The 21,942-nt window shown below is 45.1% G+C and overlaps 1 protein-coding gene across 1 annotated transcript in view; it reads right to left on the bottom strand.

The window, feature by feature from the left end:
• TTLL9 (tubulin tyrosine ligase like 9) overlaps positions 1-19,984 on the bottom strand; it is a 45,443-nt gene extending 25,459 nt beyond the window's left edge. Inside the window, exons 1-5 of the mRNA XM_058562184.1 lie at positions 19,958-19,984; positions 19,695-19,738; positions 9,582-9,674; positions 5,414-5,525; positions 4,530-4,715 (exon numbers count right to left, since the gene is read on the bottom strand). Coding sequence (XP_058418167.1) covers positions 4,530-4,715; positions 5,414-5,525; positions 9,582-9,674; positions 19,695-19,738; positions 19,958-19,984 — 462 coding nt within the window. The remainder of the gene's footprint in view (positions 1-4,529; positions 4,716-5,413; positions 5,526-9,581; positions 9,675-19,694; positions 19,739-19,957) is intronic.
• Between the last annotated feature and the right edge of the window lie 1,958 nt (positions 19,985-21,942).

Below are 21,942 nucleotides of genomic sequence, written 5' to 3' on the forward strand. Positions count from 1 at the left end.
TGCAGATACCTCAAAATACTGTTTATGCTCATGATGACTCTGAAATTATGGTAACCGTTGGGCCTGCTGCTAGACTCTCTTTAATTGTTAATGAAAAACACTTACATTACTATAGCACAAAGAATGTTTTAATAGTTTGTGTGGCGGCCGTGAGAATGTACTCACAGGCCTCTACCTGCAGGAGAATGACTGCCTGGGGGCACCAGCTGTGGCAGCAGAGACCCGGCTATGCCAATGACTGAGACGGCAGGGACATGAAGGCTGGCGCACTCCCGGGAGACAGGGGACTCCTCCGACAGTGACTTCAGCTTGAGGCCTCCACGCAGCCTTGCTGAATTTCCCTTAGGCTGCCCGGCAGTCTAGGAGCTTCCACCCAGCCTTCCTTCCTTCCCTCTCTCCCTCACTGGGGTCTGACAGCTCCCCCAGACTCGCCCGCTGCCTCCCACTATTCTCTCACAGGCAAAACTCTGGCGCATTGAGGCTCGTCTTGGCATCTGTTTCTCAGACGACCCAGACTGACACAGCTTGATAAACGTTTTTCAACATAGTTGCTTTCTTTTATAATCAAACGTGCTTATGTGATGCTTTTAAAAACACTAATCTGTGACAGGGCCCACACATTTCACCAGACGCCAGTGAGGCCCACAGCATGAGAACGGTTTGGAAGCCCTGCCCTGTTGTCGAGCTACTCTTAGCTGGGTTTTCTGTTATCTGCTGCCCAAAGCATCCCAACTCTTAGGAGATTTCAGCGAAAAAGCGTGAGAAGCTCTGGCTGGGGTAAACCCGTGTAATGGAAGGTTAAAACGCGGCTCTTCCCATCCTGCAGTTTGGACGGAGGCCACCAAAGCTGAGAAGAGCGCGGTGGTTCCCGGGACGCTCACAGCCCCGCCGTGACATGTTAGAACAGTCCTGTGGACACACAGACAGACTGACAGCCAGGCCTGGGCCCCGACAGCCCAGTGCCTGCCTCCCAGACACGCGAGGGACGCTGGAGGAGCAAGCGTGGTCCCCGTGGTCTGGTCCCCCCCACCTCCCCACCAATCCAGAGGGCCTGAGCTGGTGGGAGGGGAGAACGCTTAGATGGAAAAACAGTTTGGATCGAGGCAATTTTTACCCTAGACTGGACTTTTAAATGCCAAGTCCAAGGGCTGTTCTTATATTCCCAAGAGTCACAGCAAAGGTTGGAGAAGGGCTGGGGCTCAGGCCTGGTGGGAAGAGGGGTCCTCATAGGGTAGCATGGAGGGGACGACACTGCCTGCTCCCGTCTGAGTCTGACTCAACCCCTCACTTCCAGGACTGCTCTGCTGCCAAAGAGGAAGATGCAGGCTCACAGACCCCGGGGAACCGAGCAGAGGAAATGCCAGCGGGAAAAGGCAGGCCAGTGGCTGCCCCGACTGGCCCTGCCACTGCAACGATCTGAAAATTCTTGTGTGTGGATGGATGAGGACCAATCGCATCACAGAGACAGGACTTGTGGAAAGAAGGGAGGGATTTAGGGGACTTTTTGCCTCTATTTTCCAAATTTAGGGTTATGTTCTATTTTTTAACATTTCTCCACCCCAAAGAAACGCAAAAAACAGGATCCCAGAACTCATACTCTAGCCCAGTGCTTCTCAGAGTGTGGTACCCGGACCAGTAGCACCCTCATAACCTAGTGTGATGGTTAATTTTATGTGTCACCTTGGCTGGGCAATGGTGTCCTGTTGTTTGGTCAAGCACTAGTCTAGATGTTACTGTGAGGTTTTTTGTAGATGTGATTACATCTACAATCAGTAGACTTTAAGTAGAGGATATCACCCTGGATGACGTGAGTGGGCTTCGTCCAATCAGTTGAGGACTTAAGAGCAAAAACTGAGGTTTCCGGAAAAAGAAGCAATTCTGTCTCAAGACTGTCACGTAGAAATCCTGCCTGAGTTTTCAGCCTGCTGGCCTGCTCCTGCAGATCTCAGACTTGCCAGCCCCCACAATATCACACGAGCCAATTCCTTACACACATACACACACACGAATGGCTCTGTTTCTCTGGAGAACTGTGACTGCTACACCTGGGAACTTGCTAGAAATGCACATTTTCAGGCCCCACACCAGGGGCTTTAACAAGCTCTTCAGAAAATTCTGATGCACTCGAGTCTGAGAATTACTCCTCCACAGTCAGTCTCACTACTCAGCGTTGTCCATGGACCAGCAGCAAAGGCATCGCCTGAGAGCTGGTTAGAAATGCAGACTCTGGGGCCGGCCCCGTGGCTTGGGGGTTGAGTGCGCGCGCTCCGCTGCTGGCGGCCCGGGTTCGGATCCCGGGCGCGCACCGATGTGCCGCTTCTCTGGCAATGCTGAGGCCGCGTCCCACATGCAGCAACTAGAAGGATGTGCAGCTATGACATACAACTATCTACTGGGGCTTTGGGGGGAAAATAAATAAATAAAATCTTTAAAAAAAAAAAAAGAAAAAGAAATGCAGACTCTCAGGCCCCACCCAGACCCGCTGAATCCAGCTCTGCATCTTCACCGGATGCCCCATGATTGTGGGCACATTCAAGTTCGGGAAGCACTGACCTAGTGCTTGCCAGGGGCGGGGGAAGAGAAGGTGTGGCCTGGGCTCTGAGAAATAACAATAAAAATGGTCAGTTATTGGGCACGTAGGTCCCAAGTCCTTTACGTAACTTGTATGATTCACGCATACAACATGTGCAGCTTCACTGAATTCTCCCACAGCCCTGTAGGCAGGTACACTCGTTAATTCCATTTTACAGATGAGAATGGCCTGAGAGGGGCTGAGTAACCCGCTTAGGGTCACACAGCTGATAAGCAGCAGATACAGAAGTAGAACGCAGGCTCGTCTGACTAGAATCTCCCACTCTCCACACCCTACACCCCAGATGGAGCCTCAGCTATTCCGGAGAGAGGAGACACACACATACACACACACACACACTCTCTCTCTCACACTGAGCCAAGATTCCTCCTCTTAATTACAGCTGTCGTTGTGTCTGCTGCTACAAAGGCCGTGGGCTGGGAAAGGAATCAACTTAATATGCGATTGTTCGTTCCCAATTACACAAATTACCGTTTGTCTGAGCGGATAATGCTGGGAGCTGGAATCTGCGCGGTGGGTTGCAGTGTTCATTGCCTAACCCCTTCTGCTCCAGCTTCAGACGCCTCCTGACTGCGCCTTCCCGGGAAGGGGGTGCAAGCCTTCCAGCAGGCCTGCCAGGGAGAGGATCCGGAGGCCTGGGTATCCTAGCTCAGGCCCAGGGAGCATCCGCTGTTTCTGTCTGCTCCCCGCCTCCGTTCCCCCTCCAAGATCCTATGCTTCGGCCAACGCCGGCGCCAGTCTTCAGCCCCACAAGGAAGGGCTGTTCCCTCCTACCCTGCTCTCAACTCCCTTCCTGCAGCGTGGCACGTTCACAAGCCTGGAAAATATCAGGGGGCCACTTTGATGATGCCACTCAAGGCTATGGTGGCTTTGTGGTAAGAGACCAGCCCCGGCACAAGGAAGGCTGAGGGACCGGTAGGTGCTCTGCCACCCTTGGCCTCCGCTCAGTTTGTGACTGCCGTTCCCTCCTTCTGGAATGCTCTTCCTTACCTCTGCGCTTCTCCAGGCTGACTCTTCTGCATCCTTCAGGTTGCAGCTTAATGCTAATTCTTATAATAATAATAATAATAATAATAATAACTCTCATTTATTGAGTTCTTCATATGTGCTTTACCTGTGTTAACTCATTTATCACACAACAACATTATGCAGTAGGTACTATAGTTATTCCCACTTTGCAGATGGGGAAACTGGGGCACAGGGAAGTTAAGTAATCTGTCTGAAGTCACACAGCTAGTAAGCGGTACAGCTAGCATTTGACCCAAGGCGTTTGGTCTCAGAGCCCAGTCTCTCACTTCTTCAGAGAAGACCGCCTGGCTGGGGGACATCCTCCTGCTGTTTTCCCTCTTGGCACCATTCTCCTTAACGACACTTAGCACAACTGTAATCACGCATACATCCCCTGCATATTGTCCGCGCTCGAGGAGGGCAGAGACCCACATCTGACTCGCCAAGGGCTGTATCTCCTAGTTCTGTGCCTGGCACAGGGCAAGTGCTCAGTAAGTATTTGTGGAGGCTTGAATACACAGGTCTCAGACTCCTCACCTTTAAAACGGGGTTGTAATATCCCCTCCCGCGGCCCGTTATGAGAACTGGGGCAATGCTAGTAAACACTTTTTATGGCCTGGCCACTGTTTCCTTTCTTGTCAGGAAGAGAGGCTCTGGATTCCCTGCCCTGGTGTCCTGAGGGCCGCTTGCTCATCTAGTGGACACTTACTGAGCACCTGCTGTGTACTAGCAGTCATAGCTGCTGGCTCCACACAGTGCAGACAGGAGGAGATGAAGTCAGCCCTTCAGGGGTGCAGACGGTGCATCCAAAGCTGGATTCCCAGGCAGAGTCCTGTCCTGAGACGTGCCGTGAAGGATCCCTGCCCTAGTGCCCGAGTGGCCCTCCCTCCCGCCGCCCCCTCCCCAGTCCCCAGCACTGGGCACTCACAGGCTTCATGATCCAGGTGATTCCCGGGTTTTTGCGAAACTCCTCCACAAACAGGTGGTATTCGCACGGCATCTCAAAGGTTTTGGGGAAGAAGTCGCACTTGGCCGCCTCCAGCTTTCCTGCCTCGCGCTCCAGCTGTTTCCGGAACCGCTTCAGGTTCTTCACCATGTAGTTCTTGCGGGTCAGCTGGGCAGCAGGATGGGCGGGCAGGCCATTAGCACTCGTGCCCACCGCCCTGCTCCACCTCCCAGCCCACCAACTGCCCCTCCACTCCCCGCAGCCTCCACCCTCTGGCCCACAGAATAACAATAACAGTAAGAGTGACTCTGACTGAGAGCCTGCTATTCTATGATTATCCCCACTTTCCAGGCTCCCAAGGTTGTCAGCTGCCCAGAGCTGTCCAGCTAACCCAGAACTGTTGGACTCCCGAGTTCATGTTTCTAACCGCTAAGCTGCACTAACCTTTTAAAATCTCCCACCACTGGCTCCTTCAGTCCCGTCTTTGTGGTCTGCTTCCTCCCGGACCTCCCTCCCATCTCTAGACTCCAAACTGCTCAACTTGCTTCACCCTGAAATCACCATAATCCCTCAAGCACCCTGCATCCCCAAGCTAGCCTGCCCTTCATGTCTCTGGTGATGAAACACCAGCCAGTCCGTGACCTCAGTCTCCACCCCAGGACAGCCTGTTCCTCAGGTCTGGATCCTTACTCCCTCACACTATTTAGCTCATCATATGTCTAGTGCACACATTCCCGACCTGGCATGTACCCCAAATTCCCTAAGCTTTTCCATTCTGATCCTTGCCCTCCCAAACCAGCCCCTGCTCATTGCCACACCCAGTGACGTGAGCTGACCGACTCTGTCCCCTGGCCCACCCAGCTCACTTCGTAGTGGTTCCGGAAGTGGCTGATCCGCACATGTTCATCCATGTAGGTGTGGTCGAAGTTTTCCCGGAGCCAGCTGACATCACACCAGTAGAAATCCCACTCCCCTTCGCTGGGGGTGGGTGGGACAACAGTCAAGACCTGAGGACCTCAGCACTGCTGGGGACAGGGGCCCAGGGAGGTGCAGCTGAGGAGTAGGTAGCCGTGTGTCCCTCATGAGTCTCAAGGTGGTGGCCGTGGGCCACTGCTGCCCACAACGTGCTTTGTTAGAACAGAGTGAAAACTAGAGAAACGTTCCTACAAAAATCCAGGCTGCTGGCTTCCTTTGAACAATCAGCAGATCTGGCCACACTGAGCCCAGATGCCTTTTGGCACCTGTCAGCTGGACTGAGGGGAGGCCACTACGTTAGACAGGGCACACTCTCTCCAGACCAGTTCCCACCACTCCGCATGGCCCAGCACAACCAGCCAACCTCACCTGATCATGTTACTTGTCTGGGCTCTGGAAGCATCTACATTGCCACCCCCCAGCCCACATAACCAAGCTGTGGAATTAGGTAACATTTGCAAGCCCTTCCCAGCTCAAAAGACCCTCCTCTCACTGAATCCTCAGAGCACCCCAAAAGGTGAAAGCTGACTACAATCATGCCTGGAGCTCTAAGACAGGGATGGCCTTGCTCACAGAGGACACAGCAGCGTCGGGATTCACACTCAGGCCTGCCTGACTCCAAACTCTGACCCCATTCTTCACCTCCACGCCAGGAGAGGGACAGGAAACCAGACTAATCTACCAACTCCGACAGCAGAGCTGGGGTGCAGAGAGTAGGTGCTAGAAAAAGACGTGACAGGAAATAAAATAATACCACCATGATTGCTTCCAATTTTTTTAAGTAAAAAATTACAGATTTAACTGAAGCCCCATGTATATTCCTGCCTGATTCTATCTCCTTCTCTCTTGCCCCAAAGGAAGCCATTAGCCTGAATTCAGTATCATTTCTCTGAGTGTCTTTATAGTGGTACTATGTGTATATGTGTGTGTGTCCACATATAGCACATGGCATTGCTTGGCATGTTTTTAAACTTTTTACTGGCTAATACTTACTTAATGCTTCCCATGTGCCAGACACTGTTCTAAGTACTTTACAAATATTAACTCCTTGATCCCCATAGCAACTCTAAGTGTTAGGTTCTGTTATGCCCATTCTACAGATGAGGAAACTGAGGCACACAGAGGTTAAGGAACTCACCCAAGTTCATACAGCTAGTAAGTGGCAGAGCAGGATTGGAACTCAGGCCATCGGGCGCCAGAGTTCAAGCTCTGTGGTTAGAACCACTCCTGTCTATTTCCTTTCACAACTTGCTTTTTCAACAACCTTTTGTTTTAGAAGAATGAATAATGCATTATTCATTCATTCATCCAACACATACGTGTTGAGGTTGTCTTGGTGTCAGAGGCAGTGTTGGGTGCATTGCCGGGTGCAAGGATACAGGAAGAAACAAAACACCTCGCCAAGTGGTACCTAGAGTACACCGAGGAAGATTAACAACAAACAAGGCAACAAATAAATAACTCTGCAACAAGGAATTGTGAAACGTGCTGAGAGTACTCCAGTAGGAGGCCATGGAGGCAGGGTAGCTGAGGGGCCTATGTTGGGTGGAGGCCACCCTGTGGAGGTGACATTTCAGCTGAGATCTGAAGGGCAAGGAGCAGCAGTCAGGCCAAGAGCAGTGAGGAGAGGGTTCTAGGAGAGGGAAGGGCAGGAACTGAGGCCCTGAGGTTGGAAAGGCATGTTCAAGGACGTGAAGAAAAGCCAGAGTTGGGGGAGAAAGGTCAAGGATGTGGCTGAAGGGTGGGGTAGGGCCCAGTCAAGCAGGGCCTTGTGGACCACGATGTGGCGTTTGGATTCTTTTCTAATTCTGAAAGTTCATTCATTTGTACCCCATCTTCATGATTATCACCTTCAAGTTGCTCTTAAATCAGCCGGGAAGACATTAAACTGCTCAACAAGGCCAGCAGGGACCCAGGTTCCTCTACTGTCCCATTCTGCCATCCTTAACGTGTTGTCCTCATGCTCATCACCTCAGGGTGATGATGGTTGCCACAGTTCCAGGCATCACATCAGCTTTCTTGGTGAGCAGCAAGGGAAGGGACAGCTCTGGCCACAGCTGTTCCAAACTTTGATCTGACGGGCTGAGAGTCTGAACTGAGACCTGATTCTGTCTGGAAATACCAGACCTCAGGTTAGATCCTAAAGGACAAGGCCTCACATTCACAGAGCCGTGTCTGGTGTAAAGACCATGGCCTCTGGTCCTTCCTGGTCTGAGGACTCTTGAGGCAATTTGGGACCAGCCATGGAGCAACCTGCTTCATGGACTCCCACACCGTTAGCACCAGACAAACCCTCAGACCCTCTTCCACTTGACCATGGAGCAAGGCTGAGGAGGGGCAGGGGGTGGCCTGAGGTCACAGAGCAGGTCAGGACAGTGCCCTTTCCCAAACACCACCCCCACCCGCCAGTCACCTCGCTCTCATCTCCCAACTCCCTCCCCCAATCCCCATCCTCCACTACATCCAGTTCTTTTGGATCCAGCGAAGGAAACCTCATTCCAACATAGTGTGATGCATGAGAGAACCAAGAAGGAAAATCCACAGCAGCTGCCATCATCGCCATCATCAACATTATTATCATGGTCGTAATATTCCCCAAAGTCCCAAAGAAAGGACTCTGCCATCTTGCGTTACCTGTACCACAGCTTGCTATTGACAGCCAACTCCTAATTTTTTGTGGGATGATTTAGTCAAAGTCTGTCTCCTCTGCTAGACTCTAGCACCAGGCAGCGGGAATCATGGATTCATCCATCCACCCATTTGTTCCTTCATTCATTGAAAGGCCACTAGACCAGGGCGGAGATGAGCCTGGGACTCTGCAGACACACAGACCAGGTGCAAATACTAGCCCAAACCCTTACAAGCCGAGTGACCTCCAACTCGGCATTTTTCACTCTTTTGTGTCCAGTTTTCTCATCAGTAAAATGGGGATGATAATAGCACCTACCCCAAAAGTCTGCTGCAATGATTCAAAGAGGTCATGCATGTAAAGTGCTAAAGAGTGTCTAGCAGGCTTAGCTGTTGTTATGCAACAAATATTTACTGAGCACCATGGCAGGGCAGCTGGTTGCCTCACCTCTCATATGCATTCTCCTCTTTTTCTACAGTAATAGAATTCCCAAGACTTACCTGGGAAAATGTAGTCTACACTTTCCAGAATAAAGACTACATTTTCCAGATTCCCTTGCAGCTAGGTGTGTCCAAATGGCTAAGTCCTAGCCAGTGAAATGTGAATGACCCCTGGGTTGTGTCCAAGGGCAGGGCATGCCTTTTCTTGCCTCCTTCCTACCTATTGCTGCTTGGAATGTGGCTTGTAAGGCTGGAGCTCCACCTCGGACCGTGAGGACGAGGGCCTCACTCAAGGGATGGCAGAGGGGAAAGACGGAGGCAGATGGGGCCCACATTTCCATACCATCTCTGAACTTCCTACATCTAGACTTCAGTGGGAGAGATAAACTTCCAGTCTGTCAAAGCCTCTTTTACTTTGGGTCTCTGTTACATGCATCCAAACTTTACTCCTAATATTAGCACCTACTATGTGCCAGCTATTTTATGCTTGTTCATCTCAGTATCCCCAGGGACCAGCGTAGAGGAAATGTAGGCTTAGAGTCAAGTACCTTGTTCGAGGTCACAGAACTAGTAAGCAACCAGAGAAAAGCAGCCCTTGACCTGGACCTGCTGTCACTGGAGGATTCAGGCCAGCAGATCTGATGGCTGTATTCCTTGCTTCTACTGAGAGCCACAGGATAGTGGCTGTGGATTAGTCAAACTGAACTGGATTTGAATCCCACTTATGTGCTGTGTGACCTTAAGCAATTGGCTTAATACCTTCGAACATAATCATATCTTGCTGGACGGTTATAAGGCTTAAGTAAGATGGAGATGGCATCAGTAAGGCACCTGACACATTGTGAGTACTAAATAAATGTTGGCCCCTGTCACAGCCAAATTGGGACAAGTCCCAGTAGCCACCCAGCAAAACTGGGAGAAAAATAAAGGGAGACAGGACCTGTGATACAAAGGGAAGGAGGGATAAGGTTGGAGGGGGTGGTGTCTTACTCCTTTACTTCCACCCATCCTGGCCTGTTGCGAAGGACGTCCATGAGAGTATTCATAAGGGTGGTCTTGAACCGGATCGATGCTCTCTGCTCTCTGAAAGACAAGGCACCAGAACACTTGCTCAGGATCAACTATTTCCCTATGATGGTCTAGGGATAGGAAAGGAGGGGAAGAAAGAAAGGTCAAGTTCCCTACTTAGAAATGCCAAAACAAAGAATGACTGAATTTCAGAATTTAGCATCATAGCATGCAACACTTAAAATAATCAAACTGAGAATTATAGAATCTTTGAATGGTTGAAAAATAATAGCAATCATTTTACTTGCTGCCTACTACGTGCCAGTCATGGTCTGATCACTTTACATGCGTCATGAATAATCCTTACATGAAATGATATGTATTTGCAAATCTCCTTTGCTGGCACTCATCTGGGAAGATGGAGCAGATGTCCTTTTCCTTATTCCTCCTCCTTCAACAACTAAAACCCCAGCACGTTATATCTAAAACAAACAAAAGAAGACTCTGAAAGGTGGACAGAAGAAGGCAGACCAGTTAGGGAACTCAGGACCCAAGGAACAGCACAGTGGTGAATTCCCTGGGTTTTCTTTTTGCCTCATAGATCCAGGATGTGGAGATGAAGACCCTGGAAAGCCTGAAATGCCAATGGACACAGACAAAAAAGCTCCCACAAAAGCCTGCTCTCTCTAGCCAAAGGACCAGGCAAGAAGCAAGACAGAAGATTCAACAACAACTGCTCTACTCCAGCCAACTGCCACAGAAATAAATCTGTGGTCCATCCCCACTTACGCTAGCAAAGGCTGAGTGGGGAAACTAGACTCTCACCAGGTTGTAATAAAGCACCCCAACACCCCCCAAGTCCCCTGATAGGGTAGTGTCAGAGAAGGTCTAGGATGGAGCTGGGCTTTTATCCCTAACAGCTGGTAGTAAGGCTCCCATCTCTACTGTGTCAGTGGAGACCATGTGCCTAGGCTTCCTCTCCCACATGACAGGAAGGAGGTGCCCTTTCCCCTGTGGACTGATGTCAAAGGAGGCCTTGTGGAGAGTCAGGACTTTCACCACCACCCAGCAGTAACGAGGCTGCACACCCAGTGGTGTCCTGTGGGCCAGGTGGGGATCAATAACAAGGACCTTCTAACCCTCCCACCCAGGGTGGAATCAGTGGAGGCCTAGTGGAGCCAGAACTCCCACTCCACCCAGCAGTGAGGAGGAGCCCCCTCTCCCCTCATGTGTCAGTGGAGGCCAAGCAGGGAATCTGGACTTCTACCTTACGTGGCAGCAATAAGGTGGTACCATGCCCCCTTCCCTGGCCAGAGTGGTGTCAGAGAAAGTCAGCTAAACCAGGTTTAAATAAGATCCAGAGTTCCATAACATAATATCCCAAATGTTAGGTTTCAATTGAAAATCACTCATCAAACTGAGAATCACGAAAATGTCAACATGACGGGAAAAAAAAAAAAACCAATCAATAGATGCCAACATCAAAACAACCAAAAATAACCAGACGTGTTAGAATTATCTGACAAGTATTTTAAAGGGGTCATCATAAAAATGTTTCAATGAGTAACTAAGAACACATTTGAAGAACATGTGCAGAACACAGGAAGAAAGCAAGGATGTCCACTCTCACCACTCTTATTCAACAAAGTACTGGAAGTTCTAGCCAATGCAATAAGGCAAGAAAATAAAATAAAAGGGATATAGATCAGAAAAGAAGAAAAAAAACTGTCCTTTTCTGCAGATGACTATGTTAAAAAGTCTAAGGAATCTAAAAAACAACAACTCATGAACTAATAGGTGAGTTCAGCGAGATCACAGGATATAAAACAAACATACAAAAATCAATTGTATTTCTACATACTACCAATGAACACATGAAATTAAAAATACAATACAATTTACAATTACTTTAAAAAAGAGAAATATTTAGGTGTAAATCTAACAAAATATGCACAGTTTTTATGTACTGAAAACTACAAAATGCTGATGCAAAAACGTCAAAGAGATCTAGATAAATTGAGAACCCTACTGTGTTAATGGATTGGAAGACTCAACAGAGTAGAGATGTCAAGTCTCCCCAAATTGGTATCAGATTTAATGCAATTCCTGGGATCAAAAATCCCAGTAAGATATTTTGTAGATATAGATAAGATAATTCTAAAACGTATGCGGAAAGGCAGAAGAACTAGAATATCTAAAATGATTTTGAAAAGAATAATAAAGTGGGATAAATCAGTCTAACCAATTTAAAAATATATTATGTAGGTACAGTAATCAAGACTGTGTGGTATTGGCAAAGGGAGAGAGACATAGACCAATGGAACAGAACAAAGAACCAAGAGATAGACCCACACAAATATTCCCAACTGAATTTTGACACATGAACAAAAGCAATTCAATGGTGGAAAAATAGCCTTTTTGATAAACGGTGCTGGAGCAATCGGATATGCATAGGCCAAAAATGAACCTAGGCATAAACCTCATACTTTATACAAAAATTAACTCAAAATGGATCACAAACTTAAGCATAAAATGTAAAACTATAAAACATAGGAGAAAATCTTCAGGATCTAAGCGCTAGGCAAAGAATTCTTAGACTTGACACTATAAGCACGCTTCATAAAAGGGAAAATTGATAAATTGGACTTCTTCAAAATTAAAAATGTTTGCTCCTTGAAAGACTCTATTAAGTCAATGAAAATACAAGCTAAAGACTGGGAGAAAATATTTGCAACCACATATTTGACAAAGGACTACTATCTGGAATACACAAAGAATTCTCACAACTCAACACTAAAAAAAAAAAATCCAATTAGAAAATGGGCAAAAGACACGAACAGATATTTTACCAAAGAGGAGATACAAATGACAAATGAGCACATGGAAAGATGTTCAACATCATTTGTCATTAGGGAAATGCAATTAAAAGCACAACGATATATCACTACACAAGTATCAGAATGGCTAAAGTAAAAAAATGTGACAACGCCAACTGCTGGCAAGGATGCAGAGAACGGAATCACTCCCGCATTGCTGGTGGGAATATAAAATGTTACGGCCATGCTGGAAAATAATTTGGCAGTTTCTTTAAAAACTAAGCATGCAACCACCATACGATCCAGCAATTGCACTCCTGGGCATTTATCCCAGTGAAATGAAAACCTATACTCACACAAAAACCTGTACATGAACATTCATAACAGCTTTATTCACAATAGCCCCAAACTGGTAACAACCCAGATGTCCTTCAACAGGTGAATGGTTACACAAACAGTGATACATCCATACCATGGAATACTAGTCAGCAAGAAAAAGGAATAAACTATTTATACACTCAACAACCTGGATGAATCTCTAGGGAATTATACTGAGTGAAAAAGGCCAATCTCAAAAGGTTATTATATACTGAATGATTCCATTTATATAACTTTTTGAAATGACAAAATTATTGAAATGGAGAACAAATTAGCAGTTGCCGGGGGGTTAAGGACAGGATGGGGGTGGGATTGTGGGGGGAAAGAGGGAGGGAGGGGAAGTGGGTGTGGCTATAAAAGGGCAATATGAGGGATCCTTGTGGTGATGGAAATGTTCTGTATCTTGTTAGTGTCAATGACAACAGAACTGGACATTGTCAATGTCAATATCCTAGTTGTGAGATTGTACTATGGTTTTACTTTATGTCACCATTGGGAGGAACTGGGTAAAGGGCACATGGGATCTCGCTGTATTATTTCTTACAACTGCATAAGAATCCACGATTATCTCAAAGTCAATATCTAATTTAAATAATTTAACACATCTTTAGAAGTCTGGATAATGGCTACCTTTGTGTGGGAATGATTGGAAGAGGGCAGGAGGGGAATTTCTGGGGGCTGATGATGTTTTGTTTCCTGATGTGGGTGTATTAAGTTTACAAAAATTCATTGAGCTGTAAACTTACAATACATGCACCCTTCTGTATATATAACAGAACTCCATAACAAAATATAGCACAAATAAAGGACTGGCTATAGATTAAGAAAAATATTTGCAATGCTTATAATCCATAAGTATATAAAGAACTCCTGCAAATCATTTTTCCCCCCCAAAGCCCCAGTAGATAGCTGTACGCCATAGTTGCACATCCTTCCAGTTGCTGTACGCGGGACAAGGCCTCAGCATGGCCAGAGAAGCGGCGCCTCAGTGTGCGCCCGGGATCCGAACCCGGGCCGCCAGCAGCGGAGCGCGCGCACCCAACCCCCAAGCCACGGGGCCGGCCCAATCATTTTTAAAAAGACAAAAAACTCAGAAAAATGCCCAAAAGATATGAACAGGCAATTCATAGCAGAGGAAACTTAAATGACAAGTATGTTAAAAGATATTCAGCCTTATTAATAATCAAGTAAATACAAATTAAAATATCAAGAAGAGGACTTCTGCCTCTGGTTACAATACAAAAGGATGCAAAAGACTTTCACTCCTATAGTAACAAGAAAAACATGTACCAAATAAACATCATATTGTCCATGGGGCTAGTGGAGAGCAATGGACAAAAGAAACTTTGACGAACTGATTCCAGAGAGAAACAAGCCCCTCACGGGTGACCAGAGAGATGTGACAGTTTCCACATCTGGGGGGGCTGCCTGGTCTGGCGTGGGCAAGTGGAGGAATGAGCCCACCCTGGGAGAGAGACTTTGCAGGAGGAGAAATCAGCTGAGCTTAGACAAGATGTAGGGCGGCAAAACAAATCAAAATCTGGAAGAGCCCCATTCCAAAACCAAACCAAAGCAAAACCAAATTGTGGCAAATTTGCTTAAGAAAGGAGCGGTAGAGAGAACAGAGTAAAGCGGAGAGAAAACCCACACTCCTGCGTGTTTCTGTGGTGTCTGCATTCTGGCAGCCTTGCCAGAGCTGAATCCAAAGGTGAACTAAAACATACTAAACAAATGAACAAAAAAAACTGAACTGCTCCCTCCCAGGTCAAATACTAACAAGCTCAAAATAGCAGTATAGGGGGCTGGGCTTGGGATGAACTCAGTGTAATTAAAGCTTTGGCCCAACCCATGCTCAACTCAGCTTCAGGAGGAATCTGAATGATCAGCTTATAGGAAAGGCTTACAGTCTCTGGAAAATCAATCCATCAATCAATCTCTCTCTCTCTTTTTCTCTCTCTCTTTCTATATATACACACACATATACACCCCCACACACACTGGGTGTGGGTGTGCGTGTAATTTTTTGGTCTTCACTGTTTTTTATACACAATGTCAGAATGCAATATAAAAAATATAAGACATGCAGTAATAAAGCAGAAAAATGTAATGCATAATCAAGAGGAAAACAGCCAACTGAAATAAACCCATAAATGACCCAGTTATTGGAATTATTAGATAAGAACTTGAAACAGATATTATAAATGTATGGGATTTACATGAAAAGATGGATATAAAGAGTAAATATATGAGTTCTGCCTAAAAGAAACTGAAAGTCTAAAGAAGAACCAAATGGAAATTCTAGCACTGAAAACCACAATATCTGAAATTAAAAATTCATAGGATGGGCTTAACAGGAGATTGAACATTTTAGAAGAAAGGATAGTAATGTCAGCCAAAGGGTACAAATTTCCAGTTATAAAGAGGCATAAGCTCTGGGGATCTAATGTACAGCATAATGACTAAACTTAACAATACTGTATTATACACTTGAAAGTTGCTGAGAGTAGATCTTAAGTGTTCTCACCATAACAACAACAAAAAAATGGTAATTATGTGAGGTGAAGGATGTGTTAACTAACCTTATTGTGGTAAACATTTTGCAATATACATATGTATCAAATCATCACATTGTACACCTTAAACTTACACAGTGCTATATGTCATTATATATTAACAAAACTGGAAAAAAAATTTTTAAAGATAGCAAATTTGAAGACAGGCCAATAGAAATTATTCAAATGGAATTAGAGAGGGAAAAAATTTAAATGAACAGAATCTCAGTGCCTTGTGGGATAATATCAAGCAATCTAACATACATGCCATTGGAGTTGCAAAAGGAGATGGGAGAGAGAATAGGACAGAAAATATTTTTTGAAAAAATAATGGTTGATGGGGCCGGCCCAGTGGTGCAAATGGTTAAGTGCATGCACTCCGCCGTGGCGGCCCGGGGTTCGCAGGTTTGGATCCCGGGCAAGCACCAACGCACCGCTTGCCAGGCTACGCTGTGGCGGCGTCCCATATAAAGTGGAGGAAGATGGCCACGGATGTTAGCGCAGGGCCAGTCTTCCTCAAGAAAAAAGGGGGAGGATTGGCATCAGATGTTAGCTCAGGGCTAGTCCTCCTCACAAAAAAAAATAAAATAAAATAATAATAATGGTTGAAAACTTTTCCAAATTTGATTAAATTATCAACCCACAGACCCAAGAAGCTCCATTAACACCAAGCAGAATAAATACAACAAAAAACACACCGAGGCAAACTATAATCGAATTGCTGAAAACCAGAATTAAGTCTTAAAAACAGCCAAGGAAAAAAGACACATTTCATTCTGGTGTGTGTGTATTACTGCTGGGGGGCGGGGGACAACGCAAACGACAGCTGACGTCTCATCAGCAACAATGCAAACCTGAGGACAAGGGAACATCAGCTTTCAAGTGCTTAAATAAAAAAAGGTCAACCTAGAATTCTATATCCAGGAAGATTTTACTTCAAAAACACAAGTGAAATAAAGATATTTTCAAACAAATAAAATCCAAGAGAATTTATTGCCAACAGACCCACACTATAAGAAATACTAAAGCAAGTCCTTCAGGCGAAGGAAACATATGAGATGGGGATTCAGACCTACAGGAAGAGATTAAGAGTGGAGTAAATTTGAAATGCTTTCTTTCTTGTCTTAATTTCAAAAACAATTAACTATGTAAAGCAAATATAATAAGAATATATTGTAGGGTTTACAACATAATTACAAGCAAAATATATGACAAAAATAACAGCACAAAGGATGGAGGGGAGTAATCAGGGCATGCCGGCTTAGGGTTCTTACATTGCACATGAAGTGGTATGATACTGATTCAAGGTAGACAGCGATAAGTTAAGGATGCATATTCCGATTCCCTAGAGCAGAGGTTCTTGAAGTGTGGTTCAAGCATTCTTCAGGGTCCCCAACTCTCTCTCAGGGGTACACAAAGTCCTCTCCTTCGCAACTACGTATCTTTGTGAGGCTGGGTTTTCTTCCTATTCTTCTACCAAAACAACACATCCCAACAGATTGAATACAGACGATTTGAGAAGCCAAATGTTTTTTATTAAGCCAGACACTAAAAAGAGTCACAAAAATGTAAAACAATTACTACTCATCTCACCAAATTCAGGGGAAGGAGAATATAGCTATAATTCATAAAAATATGTTATTTATGCCACCATGTAATGAGCATGTTACTGCTTTTTAAATGAATTAATAAATATTTTTAAAATTTATCATTTTAAATTCCTAATGGGGTAAATATTAATAAGTATAAGCCACATAAGCAAAAGTTAGAGTCCACAAAAACTTTTAAGTTGTAAAGGGATCCTGAGCTCAAATTTTGAGAACCACTGCTCTAAAGCAGTATTTAAAATTAATCCAAAACAATGAAAAGTTACAATTTCAAAATCCATCAGATTGAAGAAAATGTTTAAAATCAGACAAATACCAAGTGTTCACAAGAATGTGGAGAAATGATAATTATTCTACAGCGCTGATGGGAGTATAAATAGGATAAACCTTTGGAGAGTGATCTGGCATATTAAAACCATCATATATTATTTCATACACATTAGACTGGCAAAAATATAAAACTCCAAGTTTTGGCAACAATGTGCTAAAATGGAAACTCTTCCTCTGCTGGTAGAAGGCACTTTGGAGAAGCACATGGCAGTATTTAGTAAAGTTGAACATGCATATTCTCTATACCCAGCAATTCCATCCTAGCTCTATATCCCAGATATATACCTTACATCTGTGCTAGGAATATATGCACAAGGATGTTCATTCATAATTGTTAATATTTTTTAGGGAAATAAACTGCAGCACACACTGTTGGTGGTCCACCCTTATCCCTTGGGCATTCACCATTCCTGTGCATGCCAATCATGCGTTCCACTGCCAAAACCTGCAACCTCTTTACCTGAGGGCTTTCTCTGGCCCCCAGAGTCTGCTCAGCCAGTACTTGGAGCAGATCTGAAGTATCAGGGAGTTAAGTGCCCCTCCCCAACAGCATACAACCCCTGACAACTGGAGTTGATGGGTAAATCCTCCAGCTCTCTTGTCGCTCATTGGGGTAAGTTTGAGATGTGGTCTATACTATCTCCTAGGAATCCCCAGTGGGATTGAGCCCCACTTGCCCACAGCAATAACCTGCCAATAATGCACCTTTTATTGCTTTCCTCCCCTTAGCTGTCTCATTTCCCCACTTCCCTGTTGATGCTTACTGGAATCACCTTGCAAATAAACTACTTGCTCTCACTTTCTTGTCTCAGGGTCTGCTTCAGGAGGAAAGCAATACTAAGACACAACCTAAGTGCCTTTCAACAGGAAGACAGATAAATAACTCGTGGCATACAATGGAACACATATAGTAGTTACAATGCATCCAGAGCTACATGCGCCTGTATGGATAAACACTGAAAATATAACTTTGTGTGACAAAAGCGAGTATGGAATAATAATAACAGTATAATGCCATTTACGTAACTTGTATTCCTAGCTACTCATGCAGCTGGGGTGTCCATGTGACACAATTCTGGCCAATAAGACAAAAGCACAAGACCTCTAGGGAGGGTGGCAAGCTTTTGTTTTTTTGATTAAAAAAAAGAGAGATGGATATGTGGGTTGAGACTTCTCTCCCCTCTTCTCCCCATCTTGATCATGACATGAGGGCTGGAGCTGCAGCAGCCACTTAGTATCCATAAGGAAAAGGTCAAGACAATCACAGACAATTGCTCTGACATTGTTGAACCATGCACCAGCCCTCCAGACTCTGTTACGCGAGGAAAATACATACAATTTTTTAAAGCTGCTATTAGTTGGACTTCCTATTACTTGTAGCTAAACACATTTCTAATTGATATCTGCCCTAATAAAATGGACGAAGTGCTCTTTGTTTTGTGGGGGTGGGAGTGGGTGTGTAAGTTGTGGCCATGATCTGCAATAGAGCTGAAATGCTCTGCATAAGAGAGTGAGAGGTTTAAAATTGGTGGGATAGAGTTAGTGTAGAGAGAAAGAAGGCAAAGAAGATGGGTGCTGCATACGAGAAGGGTCAGAGACCACACATGTCCTCCCCCAGTGGTGTTATAGCCAGGAAGGACTTTAGAAAGAGTAGAAATAGCGAATGAAATAGAGAATAACAAAATCTAAAATATTTACCATGGGGTGTGCAATGTAAACTACCTCCTCTAACTCCCCACAAAAATCTTCAGTAAAATCTACATTGCTCACTCCTGCTTTGTGCAAGTGGATTCTGTTTACGAAATTCAAAGAGACGCTGAGTTCTGCATCCAGGTTATTGATGCAGGGTGAAGCCAAGGATCAGGATGGAGATGACATTTGAGTTATCAAGTCAACTTCACATGGTTGTTGAAGGAGGCAGGAGAGCATAGTTAGATACAACATGGGCCCTGGAGTCCAACAAGTTCTGCCACTAACTGATCCTATGGTTTTTAGCAAGTTGCTTAGCCTCTCTGAGCTTCAGTTTCCCCATCTGTAAAATGGACACAATGGTAGTATCTACTTCAAAAAATTATGTAAGGATTCAACAAGATAATACAAGTAAAGTGACTAGCCCAGGGCCTGGCACACGGTAAGTGCTCAATAATTGTTTATTATTATAATATCATTATCATTATTGGAGTAAAGAATGGAGGAGGAAGGGATGGAAGAAGGGAAGGAAGGAAGGAAGGAAGGAAGGAAGGAAGGAAGGAAGGAAGGAAGGAAGGAAGGAAGGAAGGAAGGAAGGGAGGGAGGGAGGGAGGGAGGGAGGGAGGGAGGGAGGGAGGAAAGAAGGAAAGAAGCAAGGGAGGAAGGGAGGAAGGAAGTTAGCGAGTTAGTTCTGTGTTTATTGGATTGGGTAGGACCACTCACCGCTCTTTTCCCTTTGACAATCCATGGCCCTTGTAATTTTGATTCTGCAATGAGAAAAGGAAAGAGATGTAACTGGTTTTGCATATCCACCCTGTCTCCCCAGCTCAACTTACTGCAGATGTAAAATGCTCAAACCATCAGACTCAACACTGTACAGATCCTGAGACATGAAGGTTCAGCCTGGCCAAGTTCTCATCTCATTGGTCAACACGTGTCCAGCAACTTGGTCTTTGGAATGAACCCTCAAGTATCCAAGGGCCCACCTTGCTGTAGGCTTGCTCCCCAGACATGATCAGTACAGTGAATGTCTGGTTTTCAATGCTCCAAAGGTCCAACCATGAACCTCAGTTTGAGGGCTGATCTCAGCAGGCTCTGTGACAAGGATCTGAACCTTGTACTCTAACCTGAATGTTTGATTAGTCCCATGATCCAGGAGGGGCTGGATCAAAGGCTCAGAGCAATGTTAACTCCTTCCACCCAAAATGGACCTTTCAAATCCTCAAAGGGTGGTGGGTATTATTCTGCCCCAACCATATCGAAAACAGTTTGGCCCTCAGTCCTGGTAAGACTGATCCCTAAGGCAGGTATGAAAAAAGAAATCAAAATTGGTCCTGTGCAGGATGACCTTTGCAGTTGGGATAGACTTGCCATCTGTATTAGTTTTCTATTGCTGCATAACAAATTACCACAAACTTAGCAGCTTCAAACAGTGCACATCTATACCTCACAGTTTCTCTGGGCAGGAGCCTGGGCACAGTTTAGCTGGATCCTCTGCTCAGGTCTCACGAGGCTACAATCAAGGTGATGGCTGGGGCTAAGGTTCTCCTCTGGAGCTTGGGGTCCTCTTCCAAGATCATCTAGATTGTTGGCAGAATTCACCTACTTGGGGTTGTAGAACTGAGGTCTCTGTTTACTTGCTAGTCGTTGGCTGGGGACTGCTTTCAGCTCCTAGAGGCCACTCGCAGTTCCTTTCGACGTGGCCCTCACGGGCGTTCACAACATGAATGTTTGCTTTCTTTCAGGCCAGCAGGAGCATGGCCCTCTGACTGCCAACACTGCCTCTCCAAGTCAGCTATGACGGAGTCTTATATAATGTATGCAATCATGGTAATAACTATCCCAACAACTTCACAAGCTTCCACCCACACTCAAGGGGAGGGAATTATACAAGGTTATTCCCGCCCAGGGTGGGAATCTTGGGGTCCATCTTAGAATTCTGCCTACTACACCATCCTACCCCTCAAAGAGCCAGTGGAGGGGGAGAGAGGATACTGCTTTACAAAACCGGCAGAAGTACACCTCCACAAAACCAAGTGAAATTTTATCCCATTCGTCCATTCAAGCCCCTCCAACTCCCCCAGCACTGGTTAAGTGTCCTAATCTTTTTGGATTATGTCTTTTATATTCTCTCATGTTTTCAATTCCATTTTCCCTATGTTTATCTAGTTGCTCCAGGGTCTCTGGTTGGAAAATTTTACCTTTCCTCGTGGAATCACATTGGCTCTTCTGTCAAAATTCAATTGACTGCGTAGCTGTGGGTCTCTTTCTAGACTCTATTTTGTTCTATTTACTTATTTGTCTACCCTTATGTCACTACTACACTGTCTTAATTACTGTAGCTTTCCAGTAAATGTTGAAATCAGGTAGCATAAGTCTTCTGACTTTGTTTTTTTCAAGATTGTCTTTGCAATTTGGGGTCCTTTACACTTCAATATACATTTTAGAATCAGCTTGCTAATTTCTACAAAAAAAAAAAAGCATGTTGGGATTTTTATTGGGATTGTATTGAATCTATAGATTATTTTGGGAAGAAGTGACATCATAAAGTATTGTCTTCCAATCCATGCATATGTTCTATCTCTCCATTGGTTTAAGTCTTCTTTCTTTCCATAATGTTTTCTAGTTTTCAGTATGGAAGTCTCGAATGTTTTTAATTTATTCATAGGTACTGATTTTGTGATGCTATTGTAAATAGTATTTTTCAAATTTCATTTTCCAATTATTTGATGATAGTATATGGTGGTAAGCAGAATAATGCTCCCCCAAAAGATGTCATATCCTAATCCCCAGAACCTGTAAATATGTTACATTACATGGTAAAGAGAAACTAAGGTTGAAGATGGAATTAAGGTTGCTAATCAACTGACTTTAAAACAGAGAGATTACCCTGGATTATCTGGGTGGGCCCACTTATTTTTTGTTGTGAGAAGGAATCAAAGAAATGCAGGTGCCATCCATCAGACATGAA

Source organism: Diceros bicornis, chromosome 19, assembly GCF_020826845.1.
Source record: "Diceros bicornis minor isolate mBicDic1 chromosome 19, mDicBic1.mat.cur, whole genome shotgun sequence".
NCBI lineage: Eukaryota > Metazoa > Chordata > Mammalia > Perissodactyla > Rhinocerotidae > Diceros > Diceros bicornis.